The following is a 23,963-nucleotide window of genomic DNA, read 5'->3' on the forward strand; positions in this document are numbered from 1 at the left end:
ATTTCTCTAATGATTAGTGATGTTGAACATTTTTTCATATGCCCATTGACCATCTGTATGTCCTCTTTGGAGAAGTGTCTATTCATTTCTTTTGCCCATTTTTGATTGGATTGATTACCTTCCTGGTGTTGAGTTTTACAAGTTCTTTATAGATTTTGGTTATTAAACCCTTATTGGACGTGTTGGCGAATATGTTCTCCCATTCTGTGGGTTTCCTTTTTATTTTGTTAATGGTGTCCTTTGCTGTGCAACAGCTTTTTAGTTTGATATAGTCCTATTTGTTCATCCTGTCCTTTGTTTCACTTTCCCGTGGAGTTAAATCAACAAATATATTGCTGTGAAAGATTTCAGAGAGCTTACTGCCTATGTTTTCTTCCAAGATGATCATGGTTTCACGATTTAACATTCAACTCTTTTATTCATTTTGAATTTATTTTTGCATTTGGTGTAAGTAGGTGGTCTAGTTTCATTTTTTTTGCATGTATTGGTCAATTTTCCCAGCACCATTTGTTAAAGAGACTGTCTTTACTACATTGTATGCTGTTACCTCCTTTGTCAAACTTCAATTGGCCATAAAGGTGTGGGTTTATTTCTGGGTTCTCTGTTCTGTTCCATTGATCTGTATGCCTGTTCTTATGCCAGTACCAAGCTGTTTTGACTACAATGGCCTTGTAGTATAACTTGATATCAGGAAGTGTAATACCACCCACTTTATTCTTCTTTTTCAAGATTGTTGAGACTATTCATGTTCTTTTTTGGCTCCATATAAATTTTTGGAATATTTTTTTCTATATCTTTGAAGTGTGACATTGGTATTTTAATAGGAATTGCATTGAATTTATATATTGCTTTGGGTAGTATAGACATTTTAATGATGTTTATTCTTCCTATCCATGAACACAGTATATAGTACCTTCCTTGATTTCTTTTTTCAATGTTTTATAATTTTCTGAGTACAGGTTTTAACCTCCTTGGTTAAATTTACTACTATGTACTTTATTTTTTTTGTTTGCAGTAGTGAAGGGGATTGTTTTCTTAATTTCTCTTTCAAACAGTTTATTGTTGGTGTATATAAATGCCACTGATTTCTGAATATTGGTTTTATATTCTGTCACCTTGCTGAATTTGTTTATCAGTTCCAGTAGTTTTTTGACTGAGACTTTAGGGTTTTCTATGCATCAAGTCATCAGCAAATAATGAAAGTTTTACTTCTTCTTTTTCAGTTTGGATGCCTTTTATTTCTTCTTCTTGTCTGATTGCTGTAGCTAGGACTTCTAGAACTATGTTGAATAAGAGTGGGGAAATGGAGCACCCTTGCCTTGTTCCTGTTCTTAACAGGATTCCTTTTAATTTTGCCCATTGAGTATGATGTTTGTCATAGATGGCCTTTGTCATGTTCAGGTATGTTCCCTGTATCCCCAGTTTGCTGAGAGTTTTGCTCATAAATGGGTGCTGGATTTTATCAAATGCTTTTTCTGCATCTATTTATATTATCATGTGATTTTTCTCCTTCCTTTTGTTTATCTGATGAATCACATTGATATATTTGCGAATATAAATATCATCTATTTATATTATCATGTGATTTTTCTCCTTCCTTTTGTTTATCTGATGAATCACATTGATATATTTGCCTCCCCAGAATAAATCCCACTTGATCATGATGTATGATTTTTTTCATGTATTGCTGGATCCGATTTGCTAATATTTTGTTGAGGATTTTTGCATCTAAATTCATCAGGAATATTGGCCTATAGTTTTCTTTCTTTGTAGTGTCTTTGCCTGGTTTTGGAATGAGGATTCTGTTCACTTCATAAAAGGAGTTTGGAAGTTTTCCCTCCTCTTGAATTTTTTGAAATAGCTTGAGAAGGATAGGACTTAGTATTTGGTAAAATTTGCCTGTGAAGCCATCAGGCCCAGGACTTTTGTTTGTTGGGAGTTTTTTGATACCTGTTTCAATCTCTTTTGTTGTAATCACTCTGTTTAAGTTTTCTGATTCTTCCAGATTGAGTTTTGAATGATTATATTTTTCAAGGAATTTATCCATTTCATCTAGGTTGTTCCATTTTTGGGCATAAAGTTCTTCATAGTATTTTCTTATAACCCTTTGAATTTCTGCTGATTCAGTTGTTATGTCTTCACTCTCATTTATAATTTTATTATTTTAGCCCTCTCTCTTTTTTTCTTGGTGAGTCTGGTTAAAGGTTCATCAATTTTGTTTACTTGTTCAAAGAACCAGCTCTTGGTTTCATTGATCTTCTGTTTTGTTTTGTTTTTGCCTCTATGTTATTTATTTCCACTCTGATCTTTATTATTTCCTTCCTTCTACTTCCTCTGGGCTTTACTGGTTGTTCTTTTTCTAGTTCTTTTAGATGCAGGGTTAAATTGTTAATTTGAGCTTTTTCTTGCTTCTTAAGGTATGCTAGTAATGCTATGAACTTCTCTCTCAGGACTGCTTTTGCTGTGTCCCATATATTTTGAGTTGTATGTTTATTTTCATTTGTTTCAAGGAAGTTATTGATTTCTTCCTTGATCTCATTGTTAGCCCATTCATTATTTAATAGCATGCTATTATAGTCTTTAAGTGTTTGAATGTTTTTCATTTTTTCTATTGTATTTGATTTCTAGTTTTGTACTGTTGTAATCAAAGAAGGTGCTTGATATGATTTCAATCTTCTTAAATTTATTAAGACTTGTTTTGTGTCCTAACATGTGGTCTATCCTAGAGAATGTACCATGAGCACTTGAAAAGAATGTATATTCTGCTGCTTTGGAGTGAAAGGTTCTGAAGATATCTATTAAATCCATTTGATCTAGTGTGTCATTTAAGGCTGCTGTTTATTTGTTAATTTTCTGTCTGGAAATTTTATCCATTGATGTTAATGGAGCATTAAAATCCCCTACTATTATAGTATTGCTGTTGATCTCGCCCTTTTTGTCCATCAAAATCTGTTTTATATATTTAAGTGCTCATATATTTGCACATATATATTTATAGTAGTTATATCTTCCTGCTGTAATGCTCCCTTTATCATTATGTAGTGACCTTCTTTATCTCTTACTATAGTCTTTGTTTTAAAGTTTATTTTGTCAGCTATTAGTGTTGCTACCCCAGCTTTTTTTGCCTTTCCATTTGCATGAAATATCTTTTTCCATCCCTTTATTCCCAGTCTATGTGTATCTTTTGTTCTGAGGTGGGTCTCTTGTAGACAGCATATGTATGGGTTCTTTTTTTTTTTATCCATGCAGCTACCCTATGTCTTTAGATTGGAGCATTTAATCCATTTACATTTAAGGTTATTATTGATATGTAATTGTTTATTGCCATTTTATCCTTTAAACCTATAATCCTCTTTTTCTCGATTTCTTTTTTTCTTTGCTCTTTTTACAGCAAGCCTCTTAACATTTTCTGCAGTACTGGTTTGGTTGTAATGAATTCCTTGAGGGTTTTTTTTTTTGGTCTGGAAAGTGCCACTAGTAATTCATTATCTTCCCAATGTAAAAAACAAAAACAAAAACAAAAAAAACTTACATCTTTGTCATGCAAATCCACTCTGCCCTAAGCCTCACAGCTTGCATTTCAGTGACTGCTGTTGAGTAACAATGTTGCTTAGCAAAAACAGATGCATCAGCTCAACCAAATTAGCAAGTCTTTAGGATCCACATTCTATTCTATTAAAATTTAAATGAGCATGCCTTACAACTTCCAATTTAAAAGAAAATGTAGGGATGAAATAATTTTATTATTTTAATATTAGAGCCGGCATTTCTAATTTTTGCATGCAATAACTTAATTCAGGCCTTAAAAACAGACTTATTTTAGACAACATTAAAGAGAAACAAGAATTAGATGAACCAAACAAACCAGAGAGAAACCCGAGATTTCAGAGCACAACCAGATTAGAAAGAGCCTGCTTGATTTAGGGCATTTTTTGAGAGAGGCACTAAATGACGGATCAGACTCATCAAAACTTTCTCGAGAAAAATCTCGGGTGGCTGCGTGAAAATTTTGTATAATCAGATACAACAGACGTCCCCCGCCCTAATTTCCAGGGAAAGAATAAGAAAGAAACAATATGATAGTTCAGAGGATTGTAGCTAAAACATTAAAGAAAATTAGACAATAACAGGAAAAGCTGTAACTTTCCTTACACTTGAGTCTCCTATGTAGTCTCAAATTCTAATAGCTGCTGCAACTGGCAGTTCAGGTTGATTATGCCTGAGATTTTTCTACCTCAATTTTAGCTGAGCTCTAAACTTAGTTGACTGGGGCGGGGAAGGCTCTGTTTTCTGTTTCCCTGAATCAATTGCCCTTCATCGGTATATTTAGATTCATTTTCCCAATGTTTCCCTCTCCCACAGAGTAGGGAGAGGTCCGCAGTTTTAGGAGCTGGCTGCCCTTGAAGGAGAGGCTGAGACTAATATCTGGGGGACCAAGGCAATTTCTAGCAAAATGTCCCAAACCCCTGCATTGGAAACAAGGTCCACGGGCAGAAGTACTTCCCTGACCTTCCTTCTTTCATTTGTTCTGCCTTTTATCAAAATATCCTAGAAGCCTCCCCTGAAACACTGAGGCAATAGCCAGACCTTGCATATATGAAGGCCCAATATCAGCAGATATTTTGATGTAATCCTCTATATTTCAAGCCTGATCTAAAGCTTGTTGGAGCAGGAATCTCCAAAAGTCTGAGACAAAGACCCTGGGAGCAACCCAATAAGCACAAGAAAGAGCAGAGGGCAGCAGAGGCACAAAGGTTAAAACGGCCATTGTTGTGACATCCTCAATATCTCCCAAGTCATCTTCAGACTCTAAGGTCTTCTCATATTTACATCTCTTCGTTTCTACCTCACTCTGATAAAAAAAATCTTCTCTTCAAATAAAAACATTTGTACAAAAGGAAAAAGGTCCCTTACTTTTGATCCTGTCCCATAATTTATTACTCTCGATTATACCCTCCCCCAAAACTCAACTCAAAAATTTTACTCCATGCACCTGGGGAGTTCTATTACCTGCCTTCAGTTTAATTTTCCCCTTCTCATGTGCCTTTTCAGGTGCCACTTGCCGTGAACCAGCGCAGCTAGTAATTCCAGGTCCTGAGTGGGAACGGCGCAGAATTAAGAATATAGGCTTAAAGAAATAAAAGATGGGGTCGATGTTTCTTTTTTATTCTTTGCCTGGAAATCAGGGTGGGGGACGTCTGTTGTATCTGACTATACAATTGCTGCTGGCAAGAAGACAGTGTGCTCAAAACCCACTTCCTCCTTTATTTATAGGGCAAAGTGGGCTATTAGCAAATCAATGATCTCTTTGATCATATTTCCAAGGCAACCCAAGAGTTTTACCAATTGTAGAAAACCCCAATATACATAACATCTTAACTTCACACAAAACAAAGGATAAAGGAAAATTGCCTCCAGTCTTTCCATGGGACTTGGGGGGGGGGTAGGATGAGTATAAACAATCCAGCATCACAGCTAATATGGAGGTATAGAGAAGGGCATGTAAATTGCCTTTACCAACTTCAACAATCAGTCAGAGGTTAGGGGACGAGCTTAGCCTTTTGTAACTTAATCAGGCAAGTGAGGTGGGGGGGTAGGCAGACTGTGAGTTTATAGCCAGTTCCCCAAACCTCTGTCCTCCAAAAATCTAAACTGCAAAAACCTTGTTGGCTCTTTGGTCCCTAACAGGGAAGCTTTTTATTTCTCCTTTAATTTTAAACAATAATCTTGCTGGATAAAGAAGTCTTGGTTGTAGACTCTTGTTTTGCATTACTTTGAATATTTCTTGCCAATCCCTCTGGCCTCAAGTGTTTCTGTTGAAAAGTTGGATGTCATCCTTTTGGGGGCTCTTCTATAGGTAATTGACTTCTTTTCTTTTGCTGCTTTTATTTTTTATTTATCTCTTAACTTTGGTGTTTTAATTATGATGTGTCTTGATATAGGCCTCATTGGGTTTATCTTAACCGGGACTCTCTGTGCTTCTTGAACTTGTGTGACTTTTTCCTTCATCAATTTAGGAAAGTTTTCAGCTATGATTTCTTCAAACGGGTTCTCTATCCCTTGTTCTTTCTCTTCTCCTTCAGGAACCCCTATGATGTGAGTGTTATTTCTCTTCATATTGTCAGAGTTCTCTTATAGTTTCCTCAGAATTTTTGAGCTCTTTTCTTTTTGCTGCTCTGAATCTATGTTTTTATTTATTCTGTCCTCTAATTGGCTGATTCAGTCGTCTGCTTCATCCAGCTTGCTGTTGATTCATTCTAGTGTGGTCTTCATTTCTGAAATTGTAATTGTCATTTCTGATTGATTCTTTTTTATGATTTTAGAATCCTTTTTGTGCTTGCAATTTCTTTATTTAGGTTCTCATTAAGTCCATCCATTGTAGCTCTGAAATCCTTAAGCATCCTAACAATCGTTATTTAAAACTCTGCATGTGGTAATTTGGTTACTTCCGTCTCATTCAGTTTTTTTTTCTGGGGATTTCTCTTGTTGATTCATATGGATTACATTTCTTTGTCTTCCCATTTTTTCTGTGTGCAGTTTGCAAGCTTGTTGGGCAGCTGGGCTTGGTATATGGAATGTGGCCCCTCCTCCAGGGCTTATCCCTCAGCCTCTGCTGGTTGCTCAGATTTTAATTCACTTTAACAAGTTGAGCCACTTAAAAGTCTTAATTTCCCTGCTGTTTGTGTGCTGAGCTCAGCGGGGGACTTCTGAGTTTAGGACGGGGGGGTAGTGGGTACTTTTTGACCCCAGTTGAAACTCTATTCAGGAATTCGGTGGGTGTGGCCTCTGAGAACCAGAAGGTGTGGTCTGCCCAGTTACTCTCTGGCAGCGCAGCGTGTTCTCCATATCAGAAGGGGGAGGTGTAGCTCAGTTCTCAGCAGAAACCTGAGCCGTTGCCCCTCCCCTTTGCTTCCTCCTTTCTGAATGGCCTTTCATGCTGTTTGGGGCTGGAGAGCTTTTTGGAGGTGGGTCAACTGGTTTTACGCCAGGCTTGTGCTGGACGGAGGGAATGACCCTCCACCTAGCTATGGCCGCCTCAGTATTGGAGAATGACTCAGGTCAGGTATTCTTCTTCCTGTCACTGTTTGTGTCCCTGTGCCTTGATCTCCCCACTCTCCTCACGCAAGACCAGTTCTCTCAGCCTTCCTCACCCCTGGAGCCCAAGGCAAGTGGCTATCAGCAATATTTTCTGTGCTGGCCCTGTATGGCTTCAACTTCTTCGCCAGCCATTTCCCACAGACAGAAATCCTGCTCTTCTCCCCTCTCAATGCTGTCAGGCTGTCTCCTCCAGTCTCTGGGTCTCTAGGCTGGGGCTCCGGTCCTGGGACTGAGGACCCCCATCACTCAAGGTCTCTTTCCCCACAATGAGAAACCCTCTGGACTCTCAGCCATCCCTCGCTTCTGGGAGCAGGGGAAGCCCCACCGCATCCCCACACTTCCTACCAGTCTTGGTGTAGTTTCTTCTGTTCTCCTGGGTTTTCGAGTTCTGTTCCTTTAGTCCAAAGTTGGTTTTTCACAGTGATTGTTTTTAAATTAATTTGTAATTCAGTTTGGTCCCGTGAGGTGGCAGTTTGTATGTCTGCCTACTCCACTGCCATCTTGGAATCAACATTCCTTTGATTTTATTTATAGTTTTCACCTATATATATTTTTCCATAAGGAAAATATAATTTCATTTTGTTTGTGAATTTTAAATGAATGAAAGCATACTATATATATTCTTTTTGCTTTTTTTCTTCTCAATGTTGTGAAATTTCTCCATGTTGACTGCTGTAGCTTTAGGTCATTAACTTTTACTGTTATCTAGTATTGTGTTGGGTGACTATACAACAATATGCTGAGCATGGTGTGTACTGTGTAGATCCTCCTTTCAAGGCAGGATTACCCCAGTTGCCGGAATTGCGGTCAGCAGAGAGTCTTCAGCTATCAGGCATTGCTTTGACAGGGCTATCTGGCCTTTTGGGTATAGCCTACTTCTAATTAGGGTCTGTTTTTTTTTTTGTTTGTTTCTTTGTATTTTTCTGAAGCTGGAAACGGGGAGAGACAGTCAGACAGACTCCCGCATGCACCAGACTGGGATCCACCTGGCACGCCCACCAGGAGCGACGCTCTGCCCACCAGGGGGCGATGCTCTGCCCCTCCGGGGTGTCGCTCTGCCACGACCAGAGCCACTCCAGCACCTGCGGCAGAGGCCAAGGAGCCATCCCCAGTGCCTGGGCCATCTTTGCTCCAATGGAGCCTTGGCTGCGGGAGGGCAAGAGAGAGACAGAGAGGAAGGAGGGGGGGTGGAGAAGCAAATGGGCGCTTCTATGTGCCCTGGCCGGGAATCGAACCTGGGTCCCCCGCACACCAGGCCGACGCTCTACCGCTGAGCCAACCGGCCAGGGCGGCTCTATTTTTTTTTAAGCCCTCTTTTTAAAAAATTAACTGGCCCTGGCCAGCAGCTCAGTGGATAGAGTGTTGGCCAGTGTGCTGACATCCTGGTTTGATCCCTGGTCAGAATACACATGAAAAGCTTCTTCCCCTCAACCCTTCCCCCTTCTTTCTCTCTCTTCCCTTGTCACAGCCAGTGAGTCCATTGGTTCCAGGGACCACTGAGGTTGATTCCAGCATCGGCCCCCAGACGGGGCTTGCTGAATGGATCCAGGTCAGGATGCATGCAGGGTCTGCCTCTCTATCTCCTCTCCTCTCACTTAAAAAAAAAATTAATTGACTTTAGAGAGTTAGAGAAAGGAAGAGAGAGAGACAGAGAAGCATTTGTTTTTTGTTCCACTTAGTGGCTTCCCATATATGCTCTTACTGGAGATTGAGTCTGCAACCTTGGTATTTTGGGAGGACATTCTAACCTACTGAGCTAACCTGCCAGGATCCTAATTAGGGTTTGAGGTGAGATATAAAATCTTAGCCATTCTGACTCATCATGGACAACTTTGATAATCTATTTTAGTTCTAGAGCTTCCCAGACGGAGGACCCTGAGGTTGCCTAAAGCTTTTGGCACTGCATTACAGCTTGACTGCCTGCTGCCTCGTCCTACCTCCTTCTCTTTCCTCCTGCAGGCTCCCTCCCTAATAGACATCCCGGGTTCTAAACTGCCTCAGGGTCATTTCTAGAGAACACCACTTTTCATTTTTTTTTTTTGGTTGATGACATTGGGAGGTTTCTGGGATACGCCATTACAGCCAGTGCTTCCACTGGCCTTGCTCATGCCGCCCCCACACAGCTGCCCGAGTTTCTCTAGGATGACGTCTAACACTGGAGTTGCTGAGTCATTGGCTAGGCACGTCTTATGTTTCCTGGGTGGTGCTAAACTATTTTCCAGAGTAGGTGAGCTTAATATACCCCCAATTTATAGATTAGAAATGTTTTTGATACTCTATATCAGTGGTAGTCAACCTGGTCCCTACCACCCAGTAGTGAGCATTCCAGCTTTCATGGTGGGTGGTAGCAGAGCAACCAAAGTATAAATAAAAAGATAGATTTAACTATAGTAACTTGTTTTATAAAAGATTTATTCTGCCAAACTTGTGAAAATATGACGTAAAGTACTTGGTAAGTAATTATTATTATATGCTTTAACTTGCTGTAACTCTGCTTTATAAATTTTATAAAGTAAAGTTACTTCCCTACTTTATAAATCACCATTACTGTGGAACTGGTGGGCGGTTAGAAAATTTTACTACTAACAGAGATACAAAAGTGGGGGTAGGTACAAAAAGGTTGACTACCCCTGCTTTATATCATCACAAGCTCTCAATATTTCCAGATTTAATTTTTTTTTGTAAAATGGTGGACCTAAATGTTATTTCACTGGCCTGATGTTGAGTATATATATTTATTGTTCATTTGAGCTCCTCCTATAATGAGATGTCTGTCATTATTTTGTCCACTTTTCTATTGTGTTTTAGGGTTCTTTATGTATTCTGGATTCTAGTCCTTTATTCATCATATATGGTACAAATATTTTTTCTCGGGTTTTTTTTTTTTTTTAGTTTTTGATGGTGCCTTTGGAAAAAGATTTTAATGTAGTCTAATTTATGAGTCTTTTCCTTCATGGTTTATGCTTTTTGGGATCCTCCCCGATTCAGAAGTCATGAAGACATTTTAATATTAACTCCTAAAAACTTTATAGATTTGCTCTTCATGTTTTGTTTTAATCCATATGGACATTTATTTTTGTGTGTGATATGATGTAGGAATGCAATTTTATTGTTTGCCATATGTAATGCAGTGGCTGAGGCCAGGCTGGTTCACATTGGATTTGGGCAAGTGGTAGAGAAATTGTGGAGCTGGAAGCATTGGGCCATTTCGTTTAATAAAGTCTCACAACAGCAGACAGGCACACAGGCATGAGAAACGCCTCAGGCAAACAAACAACAAAATGGCCACTCACAGTGAGAGGCATGCAGTCCGCACATCTGCAGTCCCCCTGAGCGCAAGCGCCCATAGCCTTATATGGGCCATGCATACATGGCACTGCCACGTGCTCATGCACTAATCAGGCAGAGAGCTTGCAGCTGTTAACCAGCAAGCATGCCTAACACAGCTGCCCCCCATTCCACCCCATTAGGAGTGCTTACTTCACCATCTACATGACAGGAAACAGACTACAGCAACAACAAGAGTTACACAATAATTAAAAAGGTGCCCTTCACAATGTCTACCTGAGCACTCTGCCCCATGTGTCACCTGGAGGCCAACCTCTAACTCCCTACCCTGTGGTAGGTAGGAGAGTCTGTATAGTCCTGGGCTGTGTCCGTGGAAACCGTAAAGTGTCCTTGGTGCACCTCTGCAACTGGATGAGAACCAGTGCAAGGGGGCCTCCACAGGTGCCGTGGGGCTCCCCCCCATCAGGGTGTCTCACAGGACTGTCCATGAGCGACATGTCCATCCATCAAAAGAGCTGTTGTACCCCTCTGGTCACAGTCCAAGAGTCAGTCCACGATAGATAGCCCAGCTGTCTGTACAAATCACCAAGGTAAAGGTCCATTACAGGCAACTAGCCATACACTTCTTTATTAATGGACCTCAGCACCTTTCCATCGTGTGCTGTCTATCACCACAAGCCCCATCCAACCCCCTCAGCAAGCTCACAGGGCCTGGCGGGGTCAAACACATTCAAGGCTTGTGTTGCCTTAACAGTTCTCTTAGCTGCTGCTGCTGTAAAAAAAAAAAGCACCTATTACCTTCTAATGCCAACACCTGCTGCACATTAGAAGGGGACCAGTGGATTGCCAATTTCACATGGGGCCTCTGGCCTCTGCCCATCCTCGTTGAATGGATCCCTTGCCCTTCCCCTATTCATACTGGGACAATGGGTCTTGGGGATCCTGCAACCTGAATGCCTGCCATTTTCCTGGCAGATGCCGGGACCAACCACTTCCCCCCACCATTTCAGCAGCTGGAACCTCTATTCTGACGCAAACTTCTGCCAAAGCTCCAGTAAGACTTTATTAGGCTTGCCATATAATCTCTCCCTATCTGCACCTGCCACAATCAAATCTACCCACACTGTGTTCGGATAACCTTTACAGACTCACTTCTCCTGTTAGTCAGGGCTGCATGGGCAGCAGCCCTCACAGTCTTACGGTCCGTCTCGGTTCTAGGGAGCATGATGCCATCCACCCCTATGTCCCGCAGCCACACCAAGCAGGCTGCCAGGGGCATGATGGGTTTCTGCCTGAATTTCACCCCCCGACTCCGTCAGCTCTGCCTGGCTGCAGGGCCAGACCACAGAGTGCTCCACTATCTGGGGAGGAGGCTGTGGCTGCCCCTGAGGGACTCTTGGCTGCTGGGTCTTTACCTTCTTGGCAACCACCAGCTGGGCCCTGAGTCTGCAGATGGCAGTTGCAGCTTGAACTTTCCCCTCAGAAGAGTCAGAAATGCCTGCTTTCACTGACTTAGAGCCGCTCCACTGACATGGAGGCTGCTCCATCTCCCGCGCCTGTTTTGGCTCCTGCAGCTGCTGGCTCTTGGCCTGAAACTGACTCTCGAGCTTCTGAACCTGCAGTTGTTTCACCAACAGCCTTAGCTGCCAATGTTCAGCTTCCAGGGCAAACTGCAACTTGTAAACCTGCAATTCCTTCTCCAGAGACTGCTCCAGTTCCAGGCGTCATTAATGCTCAGCCTGCACCTCACACTGCAACTCTTGGACCCAGTCAGCCTCCTCCAGCACTCACTCCATATCACGAAGTAGTTTCCGCTCAATATGCAGCTCATCCTGGAGTTTTTGACCTCGCTCAGCTTCTCACACAGGGCTCTTGGTTTCTTGTTGCAGTATTGCAAAAAACACCCAGCCCACAGTCTCCAACAGGAGAGCCACCGGGAACAGCCACTCCTCTATTCCACCCCTCAAAGGTGTCAGTGGCTCCATACTGATCTGCTCCAAATCCTGCCAACCACACCAGATGTAATGCCTGTGGCTGAGGCCAGGCAGGTTCACATTGGATTCGGGCAGACGGTAGAGAAACTTTGGAGCCAGAAAGGGTTGGGCTGTTCTGTTTAATAAAGTCTCACAACAGCAGACCAGCACACAGGCAGGGGAAACCACCTCTCAGGAAAACAGACAACAAAATGGCCCCTTACAGTGGCGGGCAGGCAACTTGCCATCGGTAATCCTCCTGAGCACAAGCACCCATAGCCTTATATAGGCTATGCACACATGGCACTGCCACACACTCAGGCACTAATCAGGCAAAGGGCTTGCAGCCATTAACTAGCGAGCAAGCCTAACACAGCTGCCCCATACCATAATAATAACTAATTGTTGTAGTATCACTAACCACATAGCCATGTCACTTTTCATTGACAGCAAAACCGCTTTGGTCACACGTCAAGTTCACATATACGTATGGGTCTCTTTGTCTGGTTTCTTAATCATTCCTTGTTTCCTGTTTTCTTGGCACTCTTTCCTTTTCCCTTTTCCTTTCCTACCTCCCTCCTTCACTTTTCTCATTTTCATCTTTTTTTTTATTGCTGCTTAACTTATTACCCTGTCTTTGCCTTTTTTCATTTTAGTTATCACTAAGAAAACAGCTGTATTAGGGTTGCTTGCTTGCACTTTGCATGGTTAGTGTGAGCACGTGTGTGTAGTCTGTGTAAGGCTATGAGTGCTTTGACTCAGGGGGATTGCAGATTGCCTGCCCGCCACTGTGAGGGGCCATTTTGCTGTTCGTTTGCCTGCTGCCATGAGAAGTGGCTTTCCCCTGCCTCTTTGGTCCCCTGCTGTTGGGGGACAGAAATGGCCCAATGCTTTCTGGCTCCACAGTTCCTCTACTGTCTGCCCGAATCCAGTGTGAACCCACCCGACTCCGGCCAGTGGCATTACATTCATAATATGAGTTTGAAATCACATCATGATGTTTACTTCATAAGTTTAGGAATTATAATATCTGGTCATGTTGAGCCTGAGGATTTATGTGAATTATTTGCAGAATATAAATGTCATAGGTATAATCATATTTTGGCCCCTTTTAATCTGTGTGTTAGGAATTAGTTCAAATTTTTATAGAAGGTTTTGAGGTCCCCCCATTCCCACCCTTGGATAGTCACTGGAAAGACAAGAAATACTTTGTTTTCTGATTTTTGTCTCATAGTGGTTGGAAACAAAATTTACACATTTGACAAACATCTTCCTATAAAATGCAATCACTTATGTTTAGCGAAGACTGGATTGCAACGGATAACAGTATCCGGCAAACCACCTTCTATTTTACATGAGCTATGACTGGATTGCAACGGATGACAGTATCCGGCAAACCACCTTCTATTTTACATGAGCTATGACTCGCCAACACTGTCAATATCTAGGTACTCTCCTTTTCTTTAGTAGGTTTATTTAGGCAAGTATCTTATCTCTCCAAATGCTACATATTTTTTCTTCAGGAGCACAGAGTACACTGAACTGTAAATTTAAACCTCATTTCCTCATTTGAAATTGCGAAACTTCCTCCTGTGGACTTTGCAGTGGTGAACTACTGGGAGAACAGTCAGGATGAATAAGCAAAGAGGGTATTGAAGAATTTTTTTCTTCTTTAAAACTTTTTTTTAGGTAAGAGGAGGGCAGACTTCTGCATGTGTCCTGACTGGGATCCACCTGGCAACCCCATCTGGGGCCAGTGATCGAGTACCAAGCTATTTTTGGCACCTGAAGCTGATGTGCTCCAACCAACAGAGCTATCTTCAGCACCCAGGGCCACACTGGAACCAGTTGAGCTACTGGCTATGGGAGGGGAAGATGGAGAGAAGAGGGGGAAGGAGGGGGAGAGAAGCAGACTGTTGCTTCTCCTGTGTGCCCTGACCAGGAATTGAACCTGGGCGTTCATATGCCAGGCCGATGCTCTATCCACTGAGCAACTGCCCAGGGCTGAAGAGTTCTTTTAAAAGGGTGTGTGTCTAAAACATGAGCAACTAACCTGGGAGGAAGGGCTGATGGGCTAATGGTGTGTTGTGAGTCTCTGGTCTCTGGATTTCCCACAAAGCCCTATTTGTCTAACTCACATGCCCTTCAGATAAGAACCATGTACATAACTGTGGGTTTATTTGAACTGCAGTTATTATTACCTAGCAGACCCACAGAAGCATTCTTTTTATCATTTCTTACAACTGTCTGCCATGGTTACATTATAAGCTGGTCCTTAGTTATGCTAGCTAATGAATAATTGTTTAGTATATGGAGTGAAAAAAAGTAGGCTTACAGTTGTTCATATGGAAAATAATACAATAATAAATTCCTTTTCGTGTACTCACAACTGTAAACCTACTTTTGCCCATCCCTGTATATTAGAAATATGTAGTTTAGTATTTCTCAACTCTGGATACATATTAGAATCCCCCGGGGAACTTAAAAACACATACACCAGAGACTGGGCCCCCCACCAGCCCAATAAAATCAGAGTATTTTGGGGTCTTGGAGATCCATGTTTTTTTGCAAGTTCTCCTGAGATTCTGATGCAGCCAGAGTTGAGAACTACTGGTTTAATGAGATAAGCACACATCATTTGTTGTGATATGTACTTTTTTTTTAGTGATCTGAAAATAGATGTGCTTTCTCAAGGAAAATGGATTTTCTTAGCAATATTTTTTTGTAAAGGAGTTTCTTATCTTAGCCGAAACCTTTTAAGTGTTCTTTTGAAAAAGTCTCTCCCAGAATCCTTATAATCTTGAAAGAAAAAAAAAGTACTTCTCAAAATATTGACACGTGCATTCCAGAAGTTTTGAGCCGTGTGCAGGATGAAAAGAAACTCACTGAAATTCTTTTTAGAGGTCTACAAAATCTATCCTAAAAGGATTTTTCAGTAATTATCCATTTTCCCATTGTAAGCATGGTACAGGAAACAGCATTTTCTAGGTTTGAGTTTAGTCTGTGCCACTTTTTTCATGTATGATACTGGCCAAGTATCTTAACCTCATTCAAACTCAATTGTTTTATCATTACAATGGTCCTATAATACTATACCTTACATAGTGTAGATGAGATAGAAATGAGAAGTCTGAAAATTGTGAAGTGCTATTTAGCAGCAAGCTAATTGAATCATATTATTCTTCTAAGATGCCAAGTGATTAATCTTTATTATTTTAATCAATGGGAAATGTGACAGCTCAGTATACATGGAAAAGTGTGTATACCATACATAAAAATACTTGCCCTCTTTCTTTGTCTTGCCCCCAGAAGATTTCCACAACTTCCTCCTGTCAGGAGTAGGGAAAAGAGATCACAGGATGATTCCTAAATTCTCAGAGAAACCTATTCTTTGACTCTCCAGCTCCAGTGTAGGGGTCCAGCTAACCAATTATCTTTATTTTTTATCTTGTTTTTCCCTTTTATTTTTTAAATGTTTTTAAAAATATTTTTAAAGACTTTATTCATTTTAGAGAAAGAGAGAGAGAGAAAGGGGGGGGAGCAGGTCCCATCAACTCCTATATATATATATATGCCTTGACCAGGCAAGTCTGGGGTTTCGAACCAGTGACCTCAGCATTCCAGGTCACCTTTTGCTTACTATCACAGTAAGTGAGAAAAAGCTTGACTGTTACTTGCTTTTTCAGTTTTTTGCTTTAATCTGCTACTCAGCTCTGCTGAGTTCCTGACAGGATCCACCAGGAAGCCGTACCAACTCTAAATTTCTATACCCCTAATAAATAACACACATAAAGGAGAAGCTAATGGATACTTAAAATGTATAACATACATGCAGAAAAACACATGGGACAAGAGTGTACAGCTCAGTGAGTTATTACAAAGTGAGCCTATCAGTGTATACAATACTTCCAGCACCTCCGAAGGCTCCCTTGAAATAACCCCAATTACTACTCCTTTCCTCTTCCCTGAAGGTCACTACTACTCTGACCTCTAATTCAGCAGATTCGTTTTGCCTGTTTTTAAACTCTATATAATGGAATTGTCAGTATACTTCAGTACTCGGCTTTTCACTAATATTATATTTGTTAGATATGTTCTTAAATATAGCCTGCTAAGTATTAACTGGCTATTACTATCTTTTCAGGTGTTTTAGAGAATAATTATGAGAGCTTACGTGTACTAAATGTTGAAAGAAATGGAAGTATAATCTATACCTATAAGGTATGTCTATATCTTTCTTTTTTCATTGTAGGCAAACATATGTAGCATAAAATTTACTATTTTAACCATTTATATTCTCTTTTTACAGAATTTTATGCTCTATCTTATTAAGGGATAACAACTCTTGTTTGTATTTCGCCTTTAACATATGACTTTTTTTTTATTTTGTGAGGTTGAATAGGGTGACTTAAATTCAGTCTTCTCTTTTATATTTTTTATTTAATTTTAAAAAGACTTTATTTTTTTATTGATTTAGAGAGAGAGAGAGAGAAAGTTGGGGGAGGAGCAGGAAACATCAACTTATAGTAGTTGTAGTTGCTTCTCATATGTGCCTTGACTAGGAAAGCCGGGAGTTTTGAACCAGCGACCTCAGCATTCCAGGTTGACGCTTTATCTACTGTGCCACCACAGGTCAGGCAGTCTTCTCTTTTTTAAATGAAATAAGACTGCATAATGACTGATACAGCACTCATTTTTTTTAGAATGAATGAACAGTTTCATTTTCTCAAGGAAAAATGCCAAGTAGAAGATGTTTAAATTTAATGTTAAATTTTTATCTTTGAGAAAATATCAAATATGATTATGCTACATCAGAGGTAGTCAACTTTTTGTACCTACTGCCCACTTTTGTATCTCTGTTAGTAGTAAAATTTTATAACTGCCCACTGGTTCCACAGTAATGGTGATTTATAAAGTAGGGAAGTAACTTTACTTTATAAAATTTATAAAGCAGAGTTACAGCAAGTTATATAATAATATTATATAATAATATATAAGCATATAATAATAATTACTTACCAAGTACTTTATGTTGGATTTTCACTAAGTTTGGCAGAATAAATCTTTATAAAACAAGTTACTATAGTTAAATCTATCTTTTTATTTATACTTTGGTTGCTCCGCTACCGCCCACCATGAAAGCTGGAACGCCCACTAGTGGGCGGTAGGGACCAGGTTGACTACCACTGTGCTACATGATCTGTTTAGATTTAGAATTTTTGAGGCATTATTATTTAACAATATGTTTTCAATGTTATGTTCTAAGGAAAGAGAATTTAACTTGACTGAGAACTTTATTATATGTAGTAGAGAAACACAAAAGAATTATTTCAGTGGCCTGTCTGCTTTGCACAGTTGTGTCACTGTAAATTTATTATTATTATTATTATTTGCTTTGCTTAAGAAAGTTATTCTTTTAAGTTGTATCTATAAGTATGCTGCATTTAAGACACCCTATGATTCAAAAAGTTTCACTTATAAGAATGCATGATCTTGATCTAGTTACCCCCAATATCCATCATATATATTCTCTTAAATAAATGAAAGTACAAAGGGATTTGCCCTTTCACCATGCTCAGTCCCTGCTGACAGTGTCCCCGACGCTCACTGAGCTGTACATTCTTAAGCTATTTTGTCCTTTGCGCCCAGATGATGAGTGGGTCCTTTTCTCACATGCACAGCTTGCTGCCTTTAGATGCTCATTGCTAATTTTGATTGAATTATTACAGGTTTGTTTTAAAACTTGTAACATCCTAACATTCTAAGCAATGACATTTAATAAATATCTGGTTAATTTTTTTTCAGGATGGTAAGGGAAATGTCTTCTTTGGATTATATGATTGTCAAACCAGACAAAATGAGGTAAAAAATAATCACCACATTACTCATTGACTACTTTACTGCTTTTAGAGTTGTCAACTTCTTTCTGCCTTCTTTTCTCTAGATACAAATTTTATTTTGTTTTTTTTTAATTTAGATTTTATTTCATTGCCTTTCTTCTCTTCTCCCTTTTAACTTCTCTTGGAACCATTATATATATATATATATATATATATATATATATATATATATATATATATATAATTTTATATATTTTTATTTTTTAAGTGCAAGGACTTGTAACCAAAACACTGGCTGATGGTTTTGGTGAAGATTTTGAGATTTAAGTAAAATTGGCTCAAACCAATTACCTGGTATTCTGTAGGATTGGAGGGAGTCTAATACCCTCCCCGAGAATTGTGCATATCCAAAAGCTTAGGAAGTCATAATAAGCTCTGGTTCTGACTTCTGCTTCAGCTTTACCTTCACTATTCTTTCTTCTCAAAGATCTAGGCATAGAACCTAGTCTGCTTTTCTATTCTCTCTTTTTTTTAAAGATTTTATTTATTCATTTTAGAGAGAAGGGAGAGAGAAAGAAAGAGAAAAGGGGGAGGAACAGAAAGTATCAACTCCCATATGTGCTTTGACCAGGCAAGCCCAGGGTTTTGAACCAGCGACCTGAGTGTTCCAGGTCGACACTGAGCCACCACAGGTCAGGCCTAGTCTGCTTTTCTTAATTTCCCTCCAAGCCACTCACATAATTCATTAGATGATGTGACAGGCTTGTCTAATACTTGGGGCAAAGGGGAGGGAGTCATTGTGTGCCTATGTAAAAACAATTTACAAATATTAAGGGATTAAGATGTCTAAAAATATACACTGTCACCAAAGCTTCTCCAAACACGTTGCCACATGAAAAAAGCAAGTCAGGATAATGCTTTCCATTAATGTTTTAAAAATTGCAAGAAAATTATGAAACAACTTTGGGTGATGGGTATGCAACAGAATTGAATGACAAGATAACTGGACATGTTTTCTTTGAATATATGTACCCTGATTTATTGATGTCACCCCATTAAAATTAATAAAAATTTATTTATTAAAAAAAAGAAAACTATGCAACATATGCACATAAATATATATTAAAAACTCATTTTAAAGGCTCCAGAAGGCTAAAAAGCAAATTACCAACATGTTTCATTTTGGAATGGAATTGGGACTGGCTGAGCATAATGAAAAGCTTTGACTTTTTATGTGGTAGTGTCTGCATGTTTTAAATACTGAGTCTATGCTCATGTGGTATTGTATAATTAAAAAGATAAAACACTAGATATTAAGTGTATACATCCATGATTCTTCTTATTTACAATTTAGAATTTCTTAATCAGAACAAGAGTCAAGGGAAACTAAAATTTCTCACATTAATCCAGAGCCTTTTTATTCTTAGTTCTTATTCAAAATTTACTTTCTTGAATCAAGTGTTTTCTGACTTCCCAGCATTTTTTTTTTATCCACTCTGGCTGTAGGATTGTAGTGTGTTCTCAGTGCTTTTCCTGTCTGCAGGTGCTAATTATCTTCTTAATACTTCTATTTAGTGTTTCTCTTAGCCCATTCTGTCCTGACATCTAAGACTCTGTCTTTTCTTATCCTCTGAGTGTACTTTGTATGTTTGCCTAATATAAGTGATTGTCCCCAGTTCCTCAATCTGTGTCTCACATCCTCCTTCTGCATGACTGTTTTTATTTTCTTTACTATTCAGGGAAATGGAATCTTGCAACATTTCAAACAGCAACAAGATAATAAAAAATAAAGATTAAACAGGGATAGAAGATTGCTTTGCCAATGCACTAAATAGGAGAGTCCTGTAAGAGATGTATTTGTGACAGCCTCTTACACATAGCTAGTGATATCATGCTATATAATTTGATTAAAACTTTACTTGCCTCAATAATTTTAGTAACTGACATTTGAGTGCTTATTATGTGGGGCAGACATTGTATTAAGTACTTCATATGGCTTATCTCCTTGATCCTTCTAAAAATTCGTAAGATAGGTATTAGGATTCCTGTTTTACTGATGGAGGATAAAGAAGTTGAGTAACTTGTCCAAAGCCACATAGTCAGCAAGTGACAGAGTCAGGATTAAAACCTGGGTCTAGTTTGGCTGCAAGGTTTGTGCTCTTAATCGCTACGCTCTGTTGCTTCATGGCCAAGTTTCAGTGCCAAACATGGCCTACAGTAGCACTTTTTTGTCTTAAAAAATAATCAGAAACTTATTAGTATGATTAAACTGGTTCGTTGACAGTTCTGTAGTAAAATGTTTGCCACAACGATACTTGATAGACAGCTAAATGGGCATTTGTATTTATAAAATTGTTACTCAGTATGAAACTCCAAATGAAAAAATTCATTGTTTTAACAGCATCTCTATACATTTGAAAAAGACTTGCAAGTTGTCAGCTGCTCTGTCAACAGGGAGAAAACTTTGCTTGGTAAGTTGAACTCTTTTATTGCTACATGTCAAGAACGAAACTTTATTTTTTGAATTTCAAAGTATTGGATTTTTACAATATTCGATTAATCTGTTACATCAATTTTCTGTGAAGAGATGCTACAAGGAGATTAGATGCGAAAGAAAGGTTCTGTTGAGTCTACCTACAGAAGAAGATCGCTGAGATTGCTTTGCATTCTTTCGTGACCATGCACTGACATCCTAGAGTTCTCTCTTATTTCAGAGAGCAGGCAGTAAACGTTAACAAGCCACTGCCTGGATCATTTGCTAATTTTTTATTTCTTTTTCCGTTAGCTGCAAGTTTAGTTCAGTCTACTAAAGAAGGAAGAAAGAATGTGCTTCAACCAGGTAATGAAATTATGCTTTTTCATGTCTACTGATGGGTGAAGATTTATTGAACTACTTAGTCCTATTTCAGGCATCTTTACAAATAGCTTTATCTCAGAATGAAAAGGTAAAGGTCATGTCAAGCATACAAGAGTTTAAAATTTTTTCAAGTGAGAAGGAAAGTACAGGAAATATAACAGTGAATTGCAGAAGTATTAAAAAGACAAGTAGCACGTGCAGACTAAATAAACATTGAGAACACACTAGAACTCCTTGGTTAGAAGCTAGTGTAAAGGGTGGTGAAAGCGTTGTATTTCTTTAAGAATACCCCCTTTATACCTTGTTAATTATTGACCAATACATAATGCTTTATGAGTAGTCCACCAATTCTAAATACAAAATTAATTCTACTTATTTGACAAGGCCCACTTCATAGTTTATTATCTATGTAGTGTCCCCCAATCCTTTCAGCATTCTATTATATCCATCTGTCTTCAGAATTCAACAAATACGGAGTGCCTGCGGTGGGTCAGGCACTGGGCACCATGCAGGGGACACAGTGGTATGCAGAGAGGTGTGGCAGTGTCTTCAGGGCGAGTTACAGGGACTGGCTGTGGGCAGGGTGCCCATAGAGAGAGTGCCCTACCTTCAGAGGAAGCTCAGTGGGACCAACTTTTTAATTTATCAAGAGAAGAATGAATATTGATGTAAAGTTTTTATTTTTAAATGTCAGTTGAAATATTTTTAAAAATTCTACTCAGACAATGGTGAGCACCTGTGTGTGGCTGGCTCTAGCCTGTGGACTGCCGTTTTTCAACCTCTGGTCTAGTGGATCTCACTTTTCAGTCTCTTACTTTTTCACTTGGCAGAGTGTTCCATCTGTTCTGTTTATTTGGCACTTGAATTCCTTCTGTTAACACAGTTCCCATCCAGATGTGTTTTCCTGTGGTTGCGTATGATGGAAAACCCCTTTCACATACTTTCCGCATGAGGCCTCTGAGGCAGCCCTGGGCTCCCACAGAGCCAGCACAGAGTGTCCAGGGGGCCAGAGCCCAGTCTGGGCAGGACTTCTCAGAGTCCTCAGCAAAAGAGTTTCTGGGAGATGTCAGTGAGCAGAGTGTGTTCTCAGAAATCTTATCACATATGTTACTCATCCGGCAGTCCCACTGGCATGTTACACCAACGACCATCGGTCCTCCTCCCTCCTCTGTGCCGTGTCCTGCTCTCAGCATTCTCTGCTCTTCTTAAAATCAGGTGCAATGCTCACTGCAGAGGTAATGGAACTAAACTAGCTTAACTGAAATAGGATGTAAAGATACGGTGTCCTGACCTTCCAAGCAAGGGTATGGACAGCACCAGGATAGGACCCTGATTTCCTGGGCTAATAAACACCTTTATCCAAGAAGAGAAAGACCCAGATGCTTGCATTCCTGTCAATCATGAGGCTGGATCAGGTCCCTTTGCCTCCTCGTTCTTGATCCTTATTTTCTTAGCCTTAGAAATTGTTATTCTGGTAAACCCAGTAGTAACTATAATTTTTACATGATGTTTACCATCTATGCCTATTGTCATGCAGAACAGGGGCGATTATCTATATTATAAAATGTGCTTTGAGATCAACTTTACTGTAAGTTTTGTTTGAGTACAACATTAAATACTACTCAGGTATGCTTACTCGGTTTTGGAAGTTTGATGCAAGTAAGATTTGATGCAATGTCTAGTGAGATTATCTGATTGCTTCTTTAAAAATATTAGAATGAACATTGTTAGTTATTGGACACCTCATACTTTATCCCCTTAGCTCACCTGTCATGCCAGCCTCTGCAGTGAGAACCAGCTCTGCCCAAGTGTCATTTGACAGACAGTGCCTCACCTCAGCTGCGGCCTGCTTCTTGCTTTTGCCCAGATCCCTTGGGAACTCTGTTTGCTACCTGCATATGTACCTGGAAGTATGGTTGGGAAGGATTCCCATAGGGTAGGCATGGCCACTGGGGGGAAAGGAGATGAAGGATAAGTTCTCCTCCTTCCCGGTACTAACGTGGATAATTCTGAAGTGCATGCCATGCAGCTCCAGACCCAAGGCGGTCACTAACTCGGTAATGGCCCTGACACAGGCATCCTCCTCCCTCATTCAGGCTCCTGACTCCATGAGAGGCCCTCATGCTAAAGTGAGCCTGTTCCCTGAGATGACTTCTTGTCTTAGTTTGAGTTTCCCCTTGAGTAGAGTCTCAGCAAATATTTGAGTGTAATTAGTTTATTTGGGGGAGGATCCTAGCAAACACTGTTAGTGGAGTATTTAAACAGATCTGAAAGAAGAGAGGGAGCTAGCGTGAGGCTATGGGGAAAGTGCATTTCTCTCAGTGAACCAAGGCCCTGGTGCCAGCATGCGCTCTGTAGACTCACTGTTCAAGGGTCACGAGGAGTCCGTGAAGCTGGAGTGGAGTGAACAGGGACGGAGTGGTAGGAACAGGCCATGGGAGAGCAGGGTGATGAGAGGACATCGTGGAGACCCTCAGGAGGCTGGTGTTCAGCTGAGATTTCAGGAATGATGTAACCAGAGGACACTATAGGATCTATGACAGTGTTTTGTCCTTTGAATAAATATTTCGAAAAGGCTTGTCCATGAATGACTTGGTAAGCCATTTGATTTTAATACGTAGTTGGCCTCAAGGTGTTATTTAATGCTCTGTTGTTTATAATGAGATTTTTTCCCTTGCAAATAAGACAGATTCTAACATCTTTCATATGAAAGGTAGGGTTCCTGATCCACACACTATACAGAGGGCAACTTTTATCAATAGTGTTGTCATCTTGATGTGGCCGTGCCAGTGTTAATGTTTTATTTAGAAAATGACTCACCAGAGGAAGCCAGGCCCAGCCGCCCCCTTCACCCTCCCCTGGGGAATTCACTAACCCGAGGCACAGAGTCATCCACTGGGCCGCGAT

The 23,963-nt window shown here is 40.0% G+C and overlaps 1 protein-coding gene across 3 annotated transcripts in view; it reads left to right on the forward strand.

Moving 5' to 3' along the window:
• GSAP (gamma-secretase activating protein) overlaps positions 1 to 23,963 on the forward strand; it is a 145,963-nt gene that overhangs the window by 49,020 nt on the left and 72,980 nt on the right. For all 3 annotated transcript variants that reach the window (XM_066238455.1, XM_066238453.1, XM_066238454.1), the window contains exons 2-5: positions 16,504 to 16,580; positions 18,165 to 18,221; positions 20,601 to 20,670; positions 20,985 to 21,038. Coding sequence is in view for 2 of the 3 variants with exons in the window: in XM_066238453.1 (XP_066094550.1) it covers positions 16,504 to 16,580; positions 18,165 to 18,221; positions 20,601 to 20,670; positions 20,985 to 21,038 (258 nt within the window). In the remaining variant the exon portion in view is untranslated. The remainder of the gene's footprint in view (positions 1 to 16,503; positions 16,581 to 18,164; positions 18,222 to 20,600; positions 20,671 to 20,984; positions 21,039 to 23,963) is intronic.

The sequence above is a fragment of the Saccopteryx bilineata genome, chromosome 7 (assembly GCF_036850765.1).
Source record: "Saccopteryx bilineata isolate mSacBil1 chromosome 7, mSacBil1_pri_phased_curated, whole genome shotgun sequence".
NCBI classification, from domain to species: Eukaryota; Metazoa; Chordata; class Mammalia; order Chiroptera; family Emballonuridae; genus Saccopteryx; species Saccopteryx bilineata.